This window comes from Triticum urartu, chromosome 2A, assembly GCF_056163025.1.
Source record: "Triticum urartu cultivar PI428250 chromosome 2A, HENAU_Tu73, whole genome shotgun sequence".
Lineage (NCBI taxonomy): Eukaryota > Viridiplantae > Streptophyta > Magnoliopsida > Poales > Poaceae > Triticum > Triticum urartu.
In genome coordinates, this window is record NC_141874.1 from 126,335,779 (window position 1) to 126,357,128 (window position 21,350).

At 44.0% G+C, this 21,350-nt stretch overlaps 4 protein-coding genes across 5 annotated transcripts; all 4 read right to left on the minus strand.

Annotated features, from left to right (window-relative positions):
* Window positions 1-3,936: 3,936 nt before the first annotated feature.
* LOC125536225 (uncharacterized) lies at window positions 3,937-5,820 on the minus strand. The gene is made up of 4 exons (XM_048699405.2): window positions 5,502-5,820; window positions 5,022-5,406; window positions 4,338-4,450; window positions 3,937-4,220 (listed from the first exon to the last, which is right to left on the minus strand). The coding sequence occupies exons 1-3, from the start codon at window positions 5,550-5,552 to the stop codon at window positions 4,347-4,349; spliced, it is 540 nt and encodes a 179-aa protein (XP_048555362.2). The 5' UTR covers window positions 5,553-5,820; the 3' UTR covers window positions 3,937-4,220; window positions 4,338-4,346.
* A 770-nt stretch (window positions 5,821-6,590) lies between these two features.
* Window positions 6,591-10,069, minus strand: LOC125536222 (Ankyrin repeat family protein). The gene is made up of 10 exons (XM_048699404.2): window positions 9,815-10,069; window positions 9,660-9,716; window positions 9,495-9,565; window positions 9,176-9,380; window positions 8,983-9,104; window positions 8,644-8,719; window positions 8,455-8,514; window positions 8,338-8,388; window positions 7,790-7,868; window positions 6,591-7,151 (listed from the first exon to the last, which is right to left on the minus strand). The coding sequence occupies exons 1-10, from the start codon at window positions 9,890-9,892 to the stop codon at window positions 7,060-7,062; spliced, it is 891 nt and encodes a 296-aa protein (XP_048555361.2). The 5' UTR covers window positions 9,893-10,069; the 3' UTR covers window positions 6,591-7,059.
* Window positions 10,070-10,238: 169 nt separating this feature from the next.
* On the minus strand, window positions 10,239-14,834 carry LOC147984246 (folate synthesis bifunctional protein, mitochondrial-like). 2 transcript variants are annotated; one of them, XM_087543445.1, is made up of 4 exons: window positions 14,649-14,834; window positions 14,342-14,541; window positions 12,515-14,244; window positions 10,239-10,707 (listed from the first exon to the last, which is right to left on the minus strand). In XM_087543445.1, the coding sequence occupies exons 2-3, from the start codon at window positions 14,430-14,432 to the stop codon at window positions 12,752-12,754; spliced, it is 1,584 nt and encodes a 527-aa protein (XP_087399571.1). In that variant the 5' UTR covers window positions 14,433-14,541; window positions 14,649-14,834; the 3' UTR covers window positions 10,239-10,707; window positions 12,515-12,751. The 2 variants fall into 2 exon arrangements, with proteins under 2 accessions (XP_087399571.1, XP_087399570.1); XM_087543444.1 differs by having other exon boundaries at window positions 12,515-14,247.
* Window positions 14,835-15,326: 492 nt separating this feature from the next.
* On the minus strand, window positions 15,327-21,266 carry LOC125536221 (protein STRUBBELIG-RECEPTOR FAMILY 7). Its single transcript, XM_087543443.1, has 16 exons — window positions 21,010-21,266; window positions 19,421-19,553; window positions 19,262-19,333; window positions 19,114-19,182; window positions 18,955-19,026; window positions 18,784-18,852; window positions 18,638-18,709; window positions 18,474-18,539; window positions 18,330-18,395; window positions 17,933-18,243; window positions 17,479-17,762; window positions 16,852-17,123; window positions 16,634-16,769; window positions 16,117-16,247; window positions 15,795-15,951; window positions 15,327-15,702 (listed from the first exon to the last, which is right to left on the minus strand). The coding sequence occupies exons 1-16, from the start codon at window positions 21,128-21,130 to the stop codon at window positions 15,562-15,564; spliced, it is 2,172 nt and encodes a 723-aa protein (XP_087399569.1). The 5' UTR covers window positions 21,131-21,266; the 3' UTR covers window positions 15,327-15,561.
* Window positions 21,267-21,350: the final 84 nt, after the last annotated feature.

Below are 21,350 nucleotides of genomic sequence, written 5' to 3' on the forward strand. Positions count from 1 at the left end.
CGGTTTAGTTAATTAGCGAGCGTTCGCTCGTTCGTTCGTTTTAACGAACGCGTTCATCTTTTAGAATCAGATAACGAACGTTCGTTCGTTAACCTGTTCGTCATTTTTCTTTTTCTCAGATTAAATCCGCGATTTTTCCGATCGCGATTCCTGATCCGATTTTTGTTCTAGTATAACTTCTCGCTCGTTTATCGGAATCAGACGATTCAAGCGCCTGGAGTTCATCTCGAAACCCTCTTTCCGTTTAACCAACTCAAACAAGTTTTTGCCTCTGTAAAAGTTGCCCTAGATCCAGAATAGTAAACGAAGCCTGTTTCTTTTGCCGTTTGTCTTTCGTTGCTTCGTTCGATTTGGTTCTTTTTGCCAACCGGAGTTCTTAAGTTGAACTTTCTGGTTAGATCTCTTATTTGAGTTTTACCTGTGCATTAGTTGAGTACTTATTGTATGCTTGTTTGTTTGCGATAGAGTACCCGGATTGCGCCGCTTGCTATTTCGAATCGCTAGGTTTCACGTATCATCAGCAAGGCAAGTAACACTTTGATCATACCTCCTACTACCCAGTTTTATTGCATTAGATCAACCCTCACACATTGCATGACTAGGATCTAATTAAATTGTAGGTTTGGGAAGTAGTTGAGGTAGTACCTATCACCTGTTATTTATCAAACCTTTGGGAGTTACTTCTACGTTTGCTTATTATGCCATGCTATGCTAGTAGACGTGGATTTGGGTGAATGAAATCCATGACAGATGTGAGTTTGTTTAATTAATGGTTTATCTAAGGTGGCAACTTAAATACACATCTGGGTGGATTGAGGCACCTGGGTATTCCAGCGATTGCCTGTTTTTCTTTTGGACCGCCACCCAGGCTCAAAGGGATCATGAGATTATTCATGCTAGAAACTTCCGTGTGCAGCCACAAGCTACTATGGGCTCTAGCATAGTTGAGTAAGTCGTGCGAACTCTTACAGTGGTAGACTAGCAGATGTAGGGAAAAGTAGGTGTAACGGTCTACCCGATCGTAAGGTGCTAGCGCTTCTGAAAGACTATGTCTCGGTCATCCGTTTATCAAACACCATGTAGTGCGAGAATCCCAACGGAGGAGATCGAGTCTTGTGGGGAAAAGTGCGCAAACCTCTGCAAAGTGTATAAACTAATCATGATTAGCCGTGTCCTCAGTTATGTACGTCTTGAGTATCTAGTACTTGGATTATCATGTGAATCTCATCATGTTACTCTAAATTAATATTGTTGGGTTTATTGATGTTTCTTAATTGGGATTGAGAATGCTGTCAACCATTCTCAATGTTTAACAACCACCATGATAGTTAAATAAAATTTATTCCTTTGCAGTAGGGGAAAATTGGCTTTACGCAAAACTGTAACCATAGAGCTTTCCACCAGCCAAATATGCATGTAGTATAGCCGTATTCCTTCATTGCTCTCTATGTGTTACATTGCCAGCATATTCCATGTGCTGACCCGTTTCGGGCTGCAATGTTCATGTTGCAGACTTTTCAGACGACGAGTAAGGTGCTTTTAGGTCGTGGTTTTATACTCAGTGATGCCGTTGGAGTTGATGGACTCACTTATCTTTCAAGTCTTCCGCTCTTATCGTTATTAGATGGCCTTAAGCCATATTTATTGTAATAAGTTCTCTTTTGAGACACTCGTTGTAATAAGTGTGTGATTGCTACTCTGTTATAAATCCTTCAAGTACTGTGTGGTGTCAGCATTACTGATCCAGGGATGACACCTGAGCACAGAGATTGGACCGTTTGAGGTCTGGTCGCTACACAGGAGCACCATGAAACCCTATTTCCACCGCCGCAACCTTCTGTACCCAAGAGATCTCATCTTGAGGCCTTTTTAGGAGCTCTGCCGGAGGGGGCATTGATCACGGAGGGCCCCTACATCAACTCCATGGCCCCTCCGATGATGTGTGAGTAGTTTAACTCAGACCTTCAGGTCCATAGCTAGTAGCTAGATGGCTTCTTCTCTCTCTTTGGATCTCAATACAAAGTTCTCCTCGATTCTCTTAGAGATCTATTTGATGTAATCTTCTTTTGCGGTGTGTTTGTCGAGATCCGATGAATTGTGGGTTTATGATCAAGTTTATCTATGAACAATATTTGAATCTTCTCTGTATTCTTTTATGTATGATTGGTTATCTTTGCAAGTCTCTTTGAATTATCAGTTTGGTTTGGCCTACTAGATTGATATTTCTTGCAATGTGAGAAGTGCTTAGCTTTGGGTTCAATCTTGCGGTGCTCGATCCCAGTGACAGAAAGGGAAACGACACGTATTGTATTGTTGCCATCGGGAATAAAAAGATGGGGTTTATATCATATTGCATGAGTTTATCCCTCTACATAATGTCATCTTGCTTAAGGCGTTACTCTGTTCTTATGAACTTAATACTCTAGATGCATGCTGGATAGCGGTCGATGTGTGGAGTAATAATAGTAAATGCAGGCAGGAGTCGGTCTACTTGTCACGGATGTGATGCCTATATACATGATTATACCTATATATTCTCATAACTATTCGCTTTTCTATCAATTGCTCGACAGTAATTTATTCACCCACCGTAATACTTATGCTATCTTGAGAGAAGCCACTAGTGAAACCTATGGCCCCCGGGTCTATTTTCCATCATACAAGTTTCTAATCTATTTTATTTTACAATCTTTACTTTCAATCTATATCATAAAAATACCAAAAATATTTATCTTATTATCATTATCTCTATCAGATCTCACTCTTGCAAGTGGCTGTGAAGGGATTGACAACCCCTTTATCATGTTGGTTGGCGAGGTTCTTATTTGTTTGTGTAGGTACGAGGTGACTCGCGTGTGGTCTCCTACTGGATTGATACCTTGGTTCTCAAAAACCGAGGAAAATACTTACGCTGTTTTGCTACATCACCCTTTCATCTTCAAGGGAAAACCAACGCAGTGCTCAAGAGGTAGCAGCCGCCGACGCATCAAACCGTCGGAGAACCTGTCGAGACGGAGACGGCGGAGGTGCCGAAGGATCCGAGTATCACGCTCGCCCAGAAGATCAGCTCGGCGATGCGGCAAACTCGCCGCGTCAAAGCGAACACCGCAAAGAAGGAGAAGCTCAAGAAGCGGTTGGCTAACAATGGTCCTGGTGGTGGCATTGGGCGTGGAGGTCGTGGCGGATGAGGCGGTCGGCACGGCCGTGGCGGACGCTGCCAGATGGTTCAAACTATTGATGGAGGCGACAGACAAGAAGCTCAAGTTCGAAGAGAGGAGGACCATGATTGAAAAGAGGAAGGCTGTGCTCGAGGAAGAGAAGTTGAAGATCGTTGCCAATGCGGAGGACGCAAGATGTTGACCTTGAATGTGGACTCTCTGGATGCTGACGTAAGAATTATCGTGCAATCCGTCCGCTATCAGATGTTACAGCAGCAGAAAGATCATTTGGCGGCGGTGGAGAATGAGGACGTGGCAGAGGCATACGTGGACGCGGAGGTAGATGCTGCCTACGCGGTGGCGACAACACCTCCTTGATCAAGGAGCAGACGGCTGGGACTGTCGGTCCGGCAGGACAGAAATGCACAGACTACCGGACTAATATTCTTTGGATTCGGGCATGTAAAAATTAAGCATATTTGCCTCTTTTTGATTGTGATCGGGCATGCGGTCCGACGCTGGTGTGATCCGGCATGCTGTATGGATCGAAATACATTTGAACTTTTTATGGACAGGATAGTGGTCTCCTGCATCCGTGTCCATGGACTAGTCTCTATTCATGGACGGATGCGGGAGGAAATTTGTGTGCCCTAAGCATGTATTCTCTCCAAAGACATGAAATAGAGAAAGAGCCGCACCTTACGTCTCATGTCTATCTATATCTCTGTTCACGTGTGTTCCATCAAAGTCTCAACAAAATTCGGTGTCGAAAAAGCTATTGTCTGTAAAACTATCTTTGTTCAAACTTGCACTACACAAATCTACTAAACTTAACAACAAGCTTGGGCTTCATACGTGTTACTCGAGTCTCGATCTCTATTCTAGAACTCTAGGTGATTTCACCGGGTGAGTAGGCAACACCAGTCGATTCGATCGACCACAAAGAACAACCTAAACAAACAGTGTGTGAATTTTCCTTTTGCTCCATGACCTTGCACAAAGACGACCGTGATCACATTACATCAGTACCCTTCTCTCGTGCATTCCTGGATGATGAACTGCCTGCAAAACCATGGGGCGTGCAGACGTTAGAATGATTCCGTAAAAATATGAACATTGATTTCTCGAACATCAATATAATAACACGATTGAAAGGTGAAGAACAGATATCTCATTTACTTGATCATGTCAGCAGACTTTGAGTCGCTTGATGCTGCGCCGTCGTCCTTCTCTTGATTCTCCGGTTTCTCTCGTGATCGTATCCTCGTCGATGAAGTTCTGATCCGACCCCTCTGAGGAAATGCACAAGTAGTTCCCTTGTAAGAACCTTGCCGTGTCACCCAACTCTATGAAAACAGACTAATTTGAAGATGTCTGTTCATAATCTTATACGTACTCCACAAAAATGTGCGTCAATGAGGACTAGTGGTGTCATCCCCGATTTCGTTGCTACGCCCTCCGTTCCAAATTACTCGTCGTAGAAATGGATATATCTAGAACTAAAATACATCTAGATACATTTATACCGGCGACAAGTAATTCGGAATGGAGGGACTGGCAGGGTGATTGATCGTTTATCCTTTCTTCTTTGAACTTTTGGTCATTTATTCTTGGTAAAACACATAGCTGAGTAAACTAGACGGTGCTACGAAATCAATGTATTCAAGACAAACATAAGTTGAACTAGCAAACTAAAACATAAGTGTTCCTAAACATAAGCTTTTTTTTAGAGATTTCAATACAGGCTATATGCCTATACACGAAGCAAAATGGGTCTATATACATCTATACGTAGTCGGTGTTTAAATATCTAAAACGTCTTATATTTAAAAACGGAGGGAGCATCTTTGAGGAACAACGTACCTGCAGTGCTAGAAGGGGAGCGCCCGCGCTTGGCAGAATGGCACGGGGAAGATGGTCCAGAGCTCGTCGCGCTTGCTTGGGAGCAGGACTCTTGCACGGTCTCAGTGGACGATGCATCATCATCATCATCATCATCCATGGAATGGACTTCCCCATCTCCCTGATTTCCACAGCAAGGCGTTCTGGTCGGCTCAACCTTTGCTCTGTCAACCTTGGACGGTTGCTTGGGCCCTGAAGCTCCTGGTCCTGGGGAGAGATCGAAGAGGCCCCTGAAGCTGATTTCACCGTCGTGTAACCGGTTCACGAACGACTCCTGCAACAAGCCTAGGTAGAGCATGTGCTTCTGGTCCGTCCATCCGGCCGAAGAGCACACCACCATCACGTCCTGCCATAGCAAAGAAACAACTTCAGAATCAATCCAGAGCTGCACAAATCTGCGGGTAATTAGACGGGGAAGACGAAGAAGAAGAGAACGCTTACCGGGAAGCGCGCGAGCTCCCGCAGGCCGGCCCGCCCCTCCTCCTCCTCCATCGTCGTCTCCTTCCCAGCACCGCACGACCAGCCAGAGCGAGAGAGAGAGAGATGAGAAAACAGAAAAGATCTCGAATGCCTCGGCCGGCCGACGGAGGTTTCTCTTTTATTTCCTTGGTGGCGCCGCTTTTCCACGTGGCCTTGGGGAGGGGCGGTAAATATCCGCCACAGTGTCACGCGCGAGCGCGTGCGGCAGGTGGCCGCGCTGCACCGCCTACCTCGTGCCTTGTTTATTCCGATCCGGATGGTTCGACGGTACCGCGGCCGAGATATTTTCAGAAACCACGATCTCGCGTTTGGTACAAAGAAGAAAGAAAGACTATGGATATTTTCCCGGCACAAACAAGCAAACGATGATATTTTCTGGTCGATGGTAATGAGGTTTGGGTTTGGGATGGGCTGGTGGCTGCCGTGACGTCGCGCCTTTTGTCCCGGCAGCAACTTGTGCTGTGTATTCTATGCCATCTTTTCTATCCTTTCTCGGCTAGTAATAATTAGGTTTTGTTTTGCCACGACCTCGACTTTAGCTCCAGGGGGACACCAGACAAGATGTTTAAGTAAGCTAGTGCCTTTTGGAAAAAGCAACGCTCCTGCGCTGGTTTGTTTCGGTGACTATTTTTACTGGAAGATCGATCGACCGCTATCCAGTTCTATCCATGATTCATCATGGGTTTCGGCTGTCGCGGTCGCCGATGAGTTCGGTGGTCGCTATCCTCAACAGAACGGAGCTGCGTCCGGTCAGAGAGAAGATCGGCGAGGAAGATGGATAAGAATACGGGCCCGAGATATTTTCGCCGGCGCGCTGAAAAGATCTGGGTCGCCGCGGCGGCGCTGACGAGGCTGTGACGAGCTCTGACTTCATCCGCGTGGTGGCCTTGTGGGTAGCTCGACCAGGGGGTGCGACGTGACATGGACAGCGCGTGAAATAATAATACACTCTTTTAATCGATGCACCTAGTATAATGCAAAACAAATACCAAGACTCAACCACCTCTAAGGAAAAACCATTTCAATCACCCATGTGAATGTGAAACAATGTACTAGTACCAAAATATCATTAGCTTTTCATAGCAATATACAAATCCCCTCGTAATATTATATGCTTCCTCGCGTTCACAAACAAAGTACCATCTCGCGAGAGGAAATATTGGCTAAAACTTTGTTGTGTTTGGCAACATATCAATAATGCCAGAAACGTCATTTACTTTTTCAACATGGGCGCCAGGGAGTAGTATTAGTAGTATACAATGGATCTGGGGAAGAAGTCATGATGTCGAAACATAAATACAAGAAGAAATTATGAAGATTGGGCAGCATAACTTATTCAGGAGCAAAAGACCACTCCCTGTGAGATTCCAGCATTAATACACGACGATGCTGTGATACCTAAATGAATCACCGAACCCCCTCAAGCAGTTTATTTGCAATCACTCAGGAGCAGATAACCGTCTTCGGCACGTCGAAAGATGGGAGGCCAGCAGAAAGGCCCAAACAGAGACCATCTCCCTCATACAGGTCTTTGTGACGCAGCAAGCTCTTCCACCCTCTGCCGCATTTTGTACTGCAGCATGGGCGGGGCACAATCCAAAGGAGTTTCCCCTGCTCAAAAAGTTCATCAAAGTTATCGATTCTGTCACCGTCATTTGGGCACAGCACTATTGATGATTAAAAGTAGCATTCAGAACGAAGTAATCTAGAGCAATCATTCTATTGTATATCAAGTGTGGATGTATATAGTATTTTAGAGCAATCATTCTATTGTATATCAAGTGTGGATGTATATAGTATTTTAGCTTATCTACTTCTATCTACAAGCTAAAAGCTAAAATGTTGCATATATGCTGTTAGCTAGGTTCTTTCCAGCTAACTTTGCAAGGCTGTCTGGAAAAGCCCGTGGAGATAGGCTTTTATTCCATCACAACTTATAGTAGTTGACAGAATACATAAGCATAAAAAACATCAAAGCCACCAAAGAGCCTTGCAATCCAATTAAACTCTTCCTTTTGTCCATGCTAGCTCGTATTTTGGTTTGAACTGCACGAATATGTGTGTAAAGAACATTCGACGGTATCAATATTAATTCAGTGGATTGGTAGATCGGATAGGAACATGTTGATGAAAGAAACTTTTGTGCTTAAGAAGATTATAAATCAACTTTAGGAACTCGACAATGTACAGTATTTGAGCAATATATGCTATCCATGATAAAACTGCCTCAGATAGTAAAAGCAACCAACCTTGCCCATTTTTGCGTTGAATATTGGCTCCACTATCCATGAGAATAAGAGCAATCTCAGTCTGGTTAAATAGCGCAGCCTGCGATTGTCCATAGGCAGATAGATGTTCAGTAGATGGTGATTTGCTCGTTTCTATATGTATGTGCCAAACACAACAATCTTCTGTAGCACAATAAAGCATGTGCACCACTAAATTATTAAAAAAATGAACAGGATAAGTAATCATGTTGGCGTGCAAAGGGGTTCTTAATTGTGGGGGGGATATCATCTGTATTTGGCACATACAGAAGCAACAGTTCCAGAGAAGGCAATGTAATCTGGTCAAGTGAATCTTTGGATACTTAATTTATCAGCAGATACATCTCATTTCAGTATTAGTGCACACGTGTTTTATATCATTCAGATGCATGGGTGTGCTCTGGCCTTTACATCGCAAATGGTGTTTCCCTTGTAGGACCGAACATTTATAAGCAAACGGCTACACAAAATGGTACAATGATGTGCAAATATAAGTTGACCACAAGGGAGTTGGTAAAACAACCACATACCAAATGTAGCAAAGTGAATCCTTGCTTGTCGCAGTAGTTAGAATCGACTCCCTGCGCAATGTAATTGTAAAAAACAAGTAGATAAAAATAAAACGAGAGAAAAGCTAGAAACAGTACCTGGCTAAGAAGTTTCTTCACAGCTTTAATATCCCCACCCTTAATCGCTTCTCTCAGTCCCTAAAAAGGAATGAAGATTGGATTTTTAACAGAAAACTCCTAGAATGCCAGGCCAGAGATATCGCAAGTACCTGATGGGTTGAATAAAGAAACAGAAAATGAGCACTATTGAGCTGTTCCTAAGCTTACCTCTCCAGTAACTTCATAGTCAGACGGAGTCTTATCATTGCTGTCGTTGCTCATCAGGCCAAGATTTAAGAATGAGCTGGAATAACAACAATCAGGACACAGAGATGAGAAGGTCAGCTACAGGCAAAATGTTTGTGCCTAATGCACATATGTAATCTTCATATTACAAAGAATGTATAGGTCCTGGCATTTAAGATAATGACCAAAATATGCAATAGATCTTGCCAAACAAAGTTGATCACATAGTGCAAAAGCATACTACGAAGATTACGAGAGACATATATGACAATAAGTTAGAATTCCTCTTAACAATGCCAGAACATGACAAGTCTACCGAACCTTGAGTTGCTGCTGGAAGTAGCTGAAGCCTTCTTCGAGCTTGATTCAGATGACTGCTGGTTGCTAGAAGGTTTTTTAGGCTTTGGGTTTGATTGTGCAGTTGACGAAGCGGCACTGATATTCTGGTACATAAGAATAATTATGTTAATATACACCTACAACAATCGATTAAATGGATCGGATTGTCGTCAACCTTTACAGGCGCAGGTTCAGGTTTTGGTGCCTCGCATATGCACAAAGGCATCCTGCATTTGCACTCGATAACGGCAACTGGAGTCTGAACCGCTGAACTTCTCGTGGGCAACGAATCATCATCTTTATCCAAATTCAGCCCTGAAAAGGAGTCTGCAGCACCCGAAACGCTCCCGGCAGAACTCGCGTTATCAACACCCCCGCGTCTGCAACATCGCACGGGAAGATAGACAAAAATTCAGTTTATATCCAGACCAAACATAGTCAGTGTTTGCGCGGTCAGATTCATCAGATTGTAGCAAACTAGTGAGCTAAGCTACCTGGATGATGATTTGTTGAAGCACTCGTAGCAGACCCTGGCGTCCGTGTATATCCCGTACTGCGGCAGGGCCTGGAACCAATCGAAGCAAAAAGTTTAATCAAGCAAGCTTGGGAACCCTTGACTCCCTACACTCACAAACTTGCTCAGTTTTGAGGTTCCCTACCATGTGGTACGAAGAGTGCTCGTGGCAGAGCGTCCTCCCGCAGCTGCGGCAGTGGTGCTGCGAGAGCGTCAAATCAGTCAGAGATCAGGGACGCGGCCAAACGAAGAGAATCTCTGCACGGATGAGAGGGAGGGAGGGAGGGGGAGGACGCGTACGCGGCGGCGGAAAGTGGAGAAGGTGCAGCGGCAGACGTCGCAGTGGGCCGACTCCTGGAACGGCGGCGGCGTCTCCATGGTCTTCGCCGTCGGCTCGCCGCGAATCCGATGCTCCGACGATCTGGGACGCCGATCTGAACCGAAGACGATTGGGGGCGAGGTGGTAATTTGGGAGTCGACGACGGCGACAGGATTATTGTCTTGCTCGATCCCAGATGCGCGAGAGCGGAAGGGGAACGCGGAGTGTCGCTGGGCGGTTTCGGGCCGTCGATCGATGGCCTGTGTACGGTCAAGATCGCATCTCTCGTGTTCTCCTCTGACTCTTGCTCCAGAGCAACTAGTCATTAGTCAACCGACGGAGCAATAGTAAAGCACATAATTTCAGTAGACGAGCTCTTGGAACATTCAGAACATGAACCGATACTTAACATTTGACAAGATTCCACATGATTTTTAAGCTCTTGTACAGACAGCGTTTTTGAGAACTTTGGCTGATGATTTTCAAATTTCCTTCTGACTTTTTCACGCTCAACTATTTAGATGATGATTGTACTTCAGGGAAGGAAAACAAAGCCTCTTAGCAAATCGAGCACATTGTGCCATTGCACCTTATGAACAACTCCCAAGGAAAAATATACATGGCACAGAACAGCGTGTCAAGAATAAGAGTCCTTGAGGCATATATATAATCATTTGACAGGGAAGTCCAATACATCTAGAGAAGACAAGGCCTCGAAAACCCGACTTGAATCACTGATTGGGTTTCCTCTAGCAATGATCATCCCACACTTGCAGTTACTTGCGATTTCAGCAGTGGCCAGGGATAAAAATGGCACAGGAGCCACACATGGAGATCCTTCAAAGCCGGTAGAAAACTGGTCGGTTTTTAAATCCTGCATCAATACAATTGACATGACTGTAACCATCAGGCACTGGCAGTTCATATGGTTTCATCGGTGAGCATGGCAGGAACAGAAATGCACAAGAAGCCACCTATGGATATTCAAAAGCGAAATATGTACGAAAGGTGGAAGTCAATCCTGTAGGAACAAATGACGATCCCAAGTAGACATTTCCAAAAAAAAAACATATTAAAAAGGTCATGCATTTAAACAATAATAAAGCCCTCAGAAATCAGGTTAAATCAAAGACCAAGCCTTGAGGGCATGTCATACGGCACTTGCGATGCATGAATTTCCTCATTGAGTAGAACAGGATTGCCGGCAAGCTAGAATAGCTTCAATTTACACAACAAATCTGTACAAAATATGCTAACAAGTGCCCAATAGTATAAAAGGGGCAAGCCCTTGCCAAACCTGCACTGATATCATGGACAAGCCATGTTCTATGGCGGTATAATGATCCAGCACGCAGTTCTTAAGGTTTCATCAGTGGACACAGGAGGAACAAAAATGCACAAGAAGCGAATCACAGGTAAACTTTTTAATTATTAGGAAGCAGTTAAGATTTAAAACTAAAAATGCCAAGGTGGAAAACAATTGTATAGAAACAGATGATGCTTTCAAGTAGAAAATTCCATGCGAAAAGCAGTAAAAAGGTCTTGCATCTAGAAAATAAAACCCTCAGAAAGCTGGTTAGATCATAGACCAAGCCTTGAGGCCTAGTAATGTCATACAGCACTTGCAATGCATAAGTTTCCTCATTGGATCATAAACCAACCAGAACTATTTTTAGAAGCCTCCGCTATAATGGAAATCAACTCTGTAAACAACAAATGATTTTCTCAAGCAGACAAATCCAAGCAAAGTACATTACAAAAGGTCTCACAATCACATAATAAACCCTCAGAAAACTGGTTAGATCATAGACCAAGCCTTGAAGCCTAGTAATGTCATACGGCACTTGCAATGCATGAGTTTCATCATTGGGTACAACAAGATCAAAACACAAATAACGAGTCACAACAAGAAGTTCATTTAAAACCTCCAAAAGCTAGAGATGCCAACATACTCTGTAGCAACAATGATGCTCTCAACTGGAGAATTCCAAATAAAGTGCATTACAGAGGCCTCGCATCTAGACAATAAAACCCTCAGAAAACTGGTTAGATCATAGACCAAGCTTTGGGGCCTAGTAATGTCATACGGCACTTGCAATGCATAAGTTTCTTCATCAGGTACAACAAGATCAAAACACATATAGGGAGTCACAAGAAGTTTGATAAAACCCAGAAAACTGCATGAGAGATGGAAATCAACTCTGTGGCAACAAATAATGCTTTCGAGTAGACAATTTCAGGCAAAGTATATCACAGAAGGTCTAAGTATATCACAGAAGGTCTCAATATTAAACCCTCGGAAAAAAAATAGATCACAGACCAGCCCTTGAAGCCCAGTAATATCATACGGCACTTGCAAAGCATGAGTTTCCTCATTTGGTACAACAAGATCAAAACAAAAATACGGAGTCACAAAGAGAAGGAAGTGTCACGGAAAAGCAAGCTGGAATAAAATTTGCATAACAATATGTGAGCTAATAACACATAACAATCTAAAGGTGCAAAAACAAAGGACCTGAAACAACTTGAAATTCCAAAATTGTCAAAATCCATTGGAATTTGTTGAATTAAAATAAATTATATGATAGTGTTAAATAAGAAATTACGCAGAAAACTTAGTAGCAGCCTTTACAACCTTTTTTTCTTGGTTACTCTCTGGATGATCTGAGTTGAGAGTTTACCTTTGCTTCCTTGAAGATTCTAGGAAGGAGCCGGCACAAGAAAATGTACATCTTTGGTTTATGGCAAAAGTTATAGACAAGCTTTCATTGCTTTATTAAGTGATCATACACCCGATATGGTATGAGGTATGAACTGAGAAGCCAGTGATGTGACAGTAACTACTCTACAAATCTACATCACCATTCTCTTGTACAAAACTGGAGACTGGTCTCAATTCTATTCTGGCGGTGTACTTTTTACATGCGCAATGCATCAGAGACTTTTGCAGCATCCACGCCATATCCAACATTATGAACCCTTAATATGTTAGCACCATTCCTAATCCCAGCTGCATTAGCAGCAACTGTAGCTGCATCTCTCTCAACTGGATCGGCACGATTGCATATTTCACCTAAGAAACTTTTTCTTGAGAGTCCAAGTAATATTGGCACATGTGAAGCACCTAAACTCACTTTACCCATCTCTTTTCTAATGGATCCCAAGCCCTTGATTATTTCAAGATTATGTCTGAGTTTCTTGGAAAACCCAATGCCGGGATCAAGAACTATCCTCCACAAAGGAATTCCAGACAACTCTGCTTCTCTTAACCGTGTGTATAACTCAGAAGCAACTTCTTTGCAGACATCATCATACTGTAAATTCTGTTCACTCTGCATAGTTGATGGATCACCTCTCATGTGCATGGTAACATATGGAACTCCAAGTTCAGCTACAACTTCAAGAATACTTGGGTCAAGCTGTCCGCCAGACACATCATTAATCATGGTGGCTCCTCTCTTTACAGCTTCAGCAGCAACTTGTCCGTAGAATGTGTCTACTGAGATCAGCTTCCCTTCCATCTCGGGGATTTTGACGATTGCATCCAGAACAGGGACCAGCCTCTCAAGTTCTTCACTTGCAGATAGTCTTGTTGCAGAGGGCCTGGTGGATTGAGCACCAATATCAATTATGTCCGCGCCTTCTGATATCAACAACTTGGCCTGAGCAACAGCAGCCTCCACTTCTTGAAACTTACCTCCGTCACTAAAGCTGTCCGGCGTCAAGTTAAGCACCCCCATGACAAGGGTCCTCTCACTCCAATCCAATAGACGATTTCCAACAGCCATAACCCTCTTGATACCTTGTGTCCCAATTAAAGATTCACCACCAAGCTCGTTCCACACATCAAAGAACCCACCGCTGCACTTCGAAAGGGAGTGCCAGCTTTTCTCCATATGATCGTCAGCCGAGGACCCTAGAAGGTCAACAAGAGGCGCTAAAACGAATTGTCTCTCATGGATGCGCTCATGTGGCACAGTCAGGGTCTCGGTACTGATCTGGGAGTCGCCATACAGGAGAATATCCAGATCGATCGGCCTTGGGCCGTACCTTATCCCGGCGGTCCGCCCTATATCCCTCTCGATCTCCTTCAGCTTCTTGAGCAGATCATGAGGCCCCAGCTTGGTGGTGCCCCGAACAGCGGAGTTGAGGAACCGCGGCTGGTCCGTCACATACTCAGGGGCGGTCTCGTACAGACAGGCGTGTCTGGTGATCTTTATGCCCGAGTCTTTCATCAGCCGCAGCGCCCTGTCGAACGAACTGATCCTATCCCCTACATTGCTTCCCAGAGCGATCACAATCTCTTGGTCGGCAGGGCTTCCCACGATGTGCGCATATGAACGGGCCCTGCATGGATTAACAAACCCCGGCGCTTTCCTTGAGGGGTTGAGAGAATGCCTTAGATCCCATGCTGCTGTTATATTAAGAAGAACGAACGAGTTAGAAATGCCTTTGAACTGGAATGTAGAGGGGCTGGTGAACAGATTCGAGCTTGGAAGGAGAGCTACCTGGAAACGTGTTGGGCGCCGCTAGGCCCCCGCAGTAGTAGCCCTTGGCGACTGAGTACATCTTCCTCAGTGTCTCCTTAGCATGGAGCATGTTGGAGCATGCGAGCCAGGACTAGCCCTGCTGATTAGATTCTCTTTCACATCAACCTCTTCCCTGCCGTGCGGAGGGATCCCCGTGGTCGATGCCCTGCGGAGTGAATCTGCTCGGCCGCGTCAGCTGCGGCGAAATCTGCTTGCTGTACTTTGGAGCTAAACTAAATCTGCGGCGTAACGGAAGCCGGAGAGAGAGACACACACACAAGCGTACCTGGAGATGCAGGCGAGTGACGCACCGCGGCGCTGGTCCTTCGAGCCTAGGCTGACAGCGGAGGTTGGTGGTACCGTCGGTCGCTCGGCGGGGGGAGTGGAGGGGAGAGAGAGGATGCTGCGCCGCGCCTTCGGCGGCGGGGGGGTGCTGCTTTGCTGGGTTCGGATTTGTTTACTCCATCATCATCGGCTACCCCCCCTACACTAACCTACTACCTACCGGGAGCGCTGGCTGGGCTTGTTACGTACAGTGCACGCGACAGCCCAATAGCCCATACCAAGGGCACAGACGAGCTGCGCGACCGCTGAGCCCACACACACACGCACGCGTGCGCACGATCGGCGTCTCTCTTCTCCGAGGAGCGCGCGCCAAGAGATCGTGGCGAACGAAACGCGAGCTCTCTCCTTCCCTCGGCCGGCGGCGTGTGCGCAGGGCGCCCGCCACTTCGTCGCGGTGGCCGGTGCTTGTCAGTAACCAATCATGGTATGCGGATATGTTCTTCTCCCCAGCTTCTCAGGCGTCCTTTTTCCTTTGTATCAAGCGGATGATGCTGGTTGATTTCGCTAGAGGTTCGTTTTATTTTATTTTATGTTTTGATGAGACTAGAGGTTTCATTTCGCTGTTCGATCAGGGTGATACAAGGACACATTCGCAAAAAAAAGGGGGATTTTTACTATCACCGTCCCAATTGCACAAGGATTTTTTTCTTTCAAAGAAGAATCATAACGCGGCAGAAAACTGTCACTGAATACGACTTCACTGCTACGGCGGACAGCATCTACTGGCTGCTGCTGGGACGGATGAACAAGAATGACCCTAAGACTCGGCAACAAAACTGTAAATCTGTACAACTGTTACTACTTCCCAAAAGGTCTCTGGAACACTTTCAGGCCTATGTACAACAGTGTGACGCTTATACTGCGTAGTCGCCGGATTCGCCGTCGCGCCGCGTGTAGCTCTCGCTGCTGGACATCCTCGTCATGTTCGCCCGCTGCACGAGCCGGACCAGCGACTGGACGACCTCGGACATCGGCGGCCGGAACTCTGGCTCTGCCTGCTCAGGTTTCAGGACAAGCGTCAGCGGTGTGGCAAAAAAAAATTTCAGAGACACATGAGAACTGCAAGAGGAGGTGTTATGGAATGCACCTGCACACAAAGAGCTATCGCATCGGCGAAGCGGGACAGGGACTTGGAATGGTACAGCCCCTGGAGCGCTGGATCGACCATCTGGTCCAGCGCGTCGATGTCGTGCAGCTGCGGGGCGGCCCATCGGACCAGCGACTGCTCGGACCGTGGTCGGGACCTGCGGTGATTCATTTCAGACAGTAACTGGAAGTTCAGTACACTTCAGTGGGCTACATGTTCTTATTACAGTTTACAGGGAGTTGCCTGAATATTCTTGGGCACTTCTGAAACAATTTCAGGAAGAGATATGGATAGTGCAGTAGTATTTGATTGCGGTGCGTACCTGTCAAAAGGTTTGCGGCCAGTGAGGAGCTCTAACATGACTACTCCGAAGCTATATACATCGCTCTTCAGTGAGTATTGGCCAGACATGGCTATCTCAGGTGCCCTATATCCTGAGTTTTCTTCTGATTCCTGGAATTGATGATATGTAAGTAAGTAATTATTGACAGAAATGTTTGGCCCTAAATTATGATCATTAGCACCTGCATTGCGAAATATGCAGAACACCAAACTCAGTATCATCTCACTTGTTCGATCAGATACTATCTAGCCTTGCATCCAACTAACAAGTAATAGTTGAACAGCAACTCATGTTTGCTCCACTAATATCCATATTAAACTAGCATCATGCTATGTGAAATACTTAATTATGGATAATTGACATAAACAAAATGATAATATGTTTCAGCTGCAAAATGGCAAATAATTCTAGCATTTCCCTTTGATGATTAACATTAAATTGTGTGATATTCCTGGCAGGTTGTCAGGAAGTCTGAGGATATAGTGCACGACATTACCTGGAATTCCTGGTTAGGAATAAGATCTCCATATCCAGAATCCGAAAGGTGAGGGTTCAGCTCATTATCCAGTAAAATGTTTGATGACTTGAAATTCTTGTGGATCACAGACGGCGAACATGTTTCATGTAGGTATCTGCAGAATGCCGATGATTGTCATTGACATGAATTTTTAATTCCAGATTAATACGAAGGGTTGACAGGCATGTTCCACTTACTCTAATGCCCTTGCAGATCCAAGAGCAATCTTTACACGGCTATTCCAGGACAGTGGTTTGCTTTGATCATCCACCAGGTTAAGTAAGTCACACAGAGAACCATTTTGATAGAATTCATATGCCAACAAGCACTGCCCATGCTCTGAACAGTAGCCAACTAACTCAGCAAGGTTTGGATGATTTAGCCTTGAAATATTTGCAACCAACTCAATGAACAAATCAGAAGGATGGCCTGGGAATGCAGAAAAGTTGATTTTCTTTACAGCCAGGACCTGAAAATACCGGAAGATGATGAGAATGCAATAGTAGCAAGGGGACTTTATTCAACATCAAGTCATGGTTAATGAAATGAGATTGTTGAGCCCAATTAGCACCATATAAAATCAGACAACAGCATTTTGCAATGATACAAGCATAGATCGGGTATTCCCATGCATACAACAAACTTTCGTGCTATTACATGGATATATTTTGAAGCAGGTATAATTTGATGAAAAATATTTATGACAGATATAAAATCCCCATACTGTAGATGTTTAGTAGGACAAGATATGAATGATATGTATGATGGCATGAATGATATGTTTAATCCGGGAAATAATGGACATCAAGTAATTGGGGAAGCACCTTCTGATCATTGAATTGTGCTCTGAAAACACGTCCAAATGATCCCTCACTGATGAAATGGTCAGCACTGAAGCTTCCTGTTGCTATCTGCAGGTCGGCAACTGTGTATGCAGGTATTTTGATGGAAGACAAACTTATCTTCCTTGTAACAGACTTGGGTGTGAGATCATTTTCATCGAAGGACTTGTGCAAGTCAATTTTTGTTGGAGGTTTTAAGCTCATTGAAACAGTCTTTTGAAATTGATCCTTGCCAGTTGTTGAGATGATCTTGATGGACTTCATCTCTGAAAAATATAGTTTTGACTTTAAGAGAGACACCTTGCAAAATGGAAATTGTGAGTAAAGAAGTAAGGAAATGCACAATTCACTGGAAAAGGAAGGTTGAATAATTTATTCCTGGGCTAGAGAACTGTAGTAAGATGACCATGTGGAACTCAGAGGCAATGACGCTTACGTTTAAATCCTGAAGCAAGGGGACTTAGAGGTTCTTTCTGTTCGGGGTCTTGTCCTCGGGACAACTTCCAAGATTTCCTCTTGATCACAAAGAATGCAAACATTGCACCAAGAACCAGCAAACATATAACAATTCCAGCTATTGCACCACCTTGTAGTTTGGAGTGTTTGCTGCCGCTGTTGGACGGACCATTGTTGTCATTACTACTTGGAAGAGCAGGGCGTTGAGGCGTTGGCGTTGGCGTTGGCGTTGGATTTGTAGCTGGTGGGGGTGGTGGCGCGGGACCATTGCTAAATGAGTTTCCAGTTGTCCTACGAAAGGAGTGGAGTACTAACTGTGATTCCATTCTACATGCTTATATCAGCCAAACCATGACAATTGTAGTAAAACTGCTTACTGTAGACTCCTTATTTTCTTTAGCTTATCAGGGACCCAGCCCGTGAATTGGTTGTTCGCGACATTTCTGCAAGAATGGTCGAATGTTGCATTTATAGGACGATTCAACCGTGAATTAGAAAAGGTTGTGGGTATATCAACTCACAAGTCAGTAAGAGGAAGATTGGCAAGGACATCTATCGTGCCACTGAATTGGTTGTTCTGCAGATAACTGGCAAGAGGAGATATTACATTTGTAATCAACATATGGACTTTATTCTTGTTGATGAAACAAATTGATGCAGAAACATTACAAAACAATGTACTCACAGTGTTTTCAAACTTGTTATAGAGTTGAAGCTTTGTGGAATATTACCAGAAAATGTGTTGAATGAGATATCCCTGAGTGAAATGAATTAATGGTTCAGTTTTTTCACTAGCTTGGCAGCTTACTGCTCAAACAGAAAATCACTCACATTGTTGTTAAGTTGGTGAGCTGGTTAAACATATCACTGATGGTTGAGAGCTGGTTATGAGCAAGATTTCTGCAACGGAGACATTAAAATAATTTGGTCAGATCATACCAGAAAAAAAAATGACAAAGAAAGTCAGCTGATACATCGGCTTATCAGAGATAAGTAACTTACAAATCCTTAAGTGCGACCATTTGGGAAATAGAGTATGGTGTGGTTCCAGTGAAGTGATTTCCAGCAAGATTTCTGCAGATCAAGTTCTCTGTAAGAACTAAAAGATTGTTCCGCATATAGATAAGAGCAGCTTGAGTTGCACATAGAAGTACTACTTACAATTTCTCGAGATTTGGAGGAAGATTATAGGGAATGTCACTGCCTCCAAGATAATTATTGCTCATATCACTGCACAGAACTAAACTAGATCAAAACTTGTTTTTGGTGAGAGGGCATTGATGTTTGGGATGAGAGAGATCTCACTAACAGCTGAACTAGTGCAGTCAGTAGGTTCATATTGTAACCCAAAGTCCCGTTAAGACTCATGCCCGGTAAGTTTCTGTCAGGTATTAGGATAAATAAATATCAGATAAGAAGGATAAACAGTTGTGACTTGCAAAAACACCACATCTGAATCTCAGCTCACATTGCTGTCACTCTGGAACCCGAGCAAGTGATCCCCTGCCACGACTGCCCGCAGGGATCTCCATTTTGTGACACCCAGTTTTTCAGCTGGGGTGGGTGGTTCATTGTTGTATAGAAGACATTGAGGGCTGTCACTGCATAGGCAAATGCAGATTTTGGGAGAATCAGTAATGCTTGTGGATCGATATTTCAGATAAATGAGTAACGATGTTTTGTTCTTACTTTGGTCTTCCCAATGAAAGTATTTTTTCAACACAAAAAAGCAAAAGGAAATTATCGTTTAGTTCATTATGTAGCAATATTTCCTTTAAATTTCCTTCTGCACAGAACCAATACTTAACTCGTCTAATGGGAATGCAAATGTGGTTACTCATTCCATCGCTAATGTTGTAATAGTGTGAAGGCTAGTGATGTTATGTATGATTCAGTTCATTCCTGAGTGTTGGAATTGGCCACTAAAGATTTTGTAAACAATTATTAATTTTATATATAGTACGGCTTCCAAATAATACCAAACTTGTCTTGCTAATGTTGTAATAGTGTGAAGGATAGTGATGTTATGTATGATTTAGTTCATTCCTGCATGCTGGAATTGGTCACTAAAGATTTTGTAAACACTGATAGTTTTATATAGTACGTTTCAGAATCATACTTAACTTGTCTTACTTCCAAATTGGAAAATAATACTGTACTTAACTTGTCTGTACCATCGACGATTTCGAAGTTGACTTTTGCAAATAAGTAGTCATGTCTAACAAGGTATCCCCATTATTCTGTAACCAAATGTTCATCAAGACTAGTTTGATTCTCGAACCAAATGAAATATTAATAGAACCAAGAGCTGGGTTATTTTGGCAATCACACAAACATTTTTTTCGGACTAGCAGCTGTCTGCAACCCCGCACAGAACCAGGCATAAAAGAACAAATGAACTAATTTTTCAGAAACTCTCTGCTGAAGTCAGACATCTAGGTGGATAAAACCAAGAAATCTAGAACTTGCCACAAATTTAGCATCACCACTAGGAAAATATTATAATTAAGGAAAATTATAACTTCTGAAAACTCTGCTATTTGTTCGTCCCAAACTGCAACAACCCTAAAATTCCCACCAAGAAAGGATAAAAAAAGGCAGCAGGAACAAACGAAGAGCTAAAGAAAGTAAGAAACATCTTTACTTGGTTTGGTTAACTGACAACCAAGGAAAATGTTTATGGGATGCCAATGAACAAAGCAGAGCTCCAAATTGACCAAAAGCATAAAGCAAGGACGGGTCGAATGAGACCGTTGGGTCCATGAATCTTCCAGCTTCCTCTCCTGAGCCGAAACGCATCTTCTTAGCACAATGGTTTCCTGTTTCCATCTAAACCTAAAATTTCAGGAATCCAGGAATGGGTACCGAAAGCGGCCTATCTGCACTGAGGTGAACCGACCAAAGCAGGGGGGAAGGAGGAACCAAGAACACAGATTTTTCCCCATCCGTTGCTACTCAGTCAAGCTAAGAAATGCATTGTTTGTTGGTTTTCCGAAGTAAAATCAAACCGAAAGAAAATAAAATTGAGTACAAGAAGTAATAATACAACTCGCTTACCATCGTTGGAGTCGGTGTTGGCATGAGCCCCCAAGGAGGCGGTGGCCAAGAACAGCAGCGCCGCTCCAATGGCCGCAGCTCCTCTCCCCCTCATCTTGGTCGTGGCCGTGGTCGTGGTCATGGCTGCCGCGTTGGTCACTGCAGCACCCGTCTGGCCGTCTGCACTCTGCAGGCAGGCTCTGGGACTGGGAACACAGCAGCACCGCTGCAACGCCCAATAACTTATGCTCCGGAAAAAGGTCTCTTTTGCACCCACTGCTTTTGTTTACTTGGTAGTATTACTTTTTCTTTTTTCTCGGTACTGACATGTCCTTTTTTTCCCCAGTGGATTGTGTATTTGT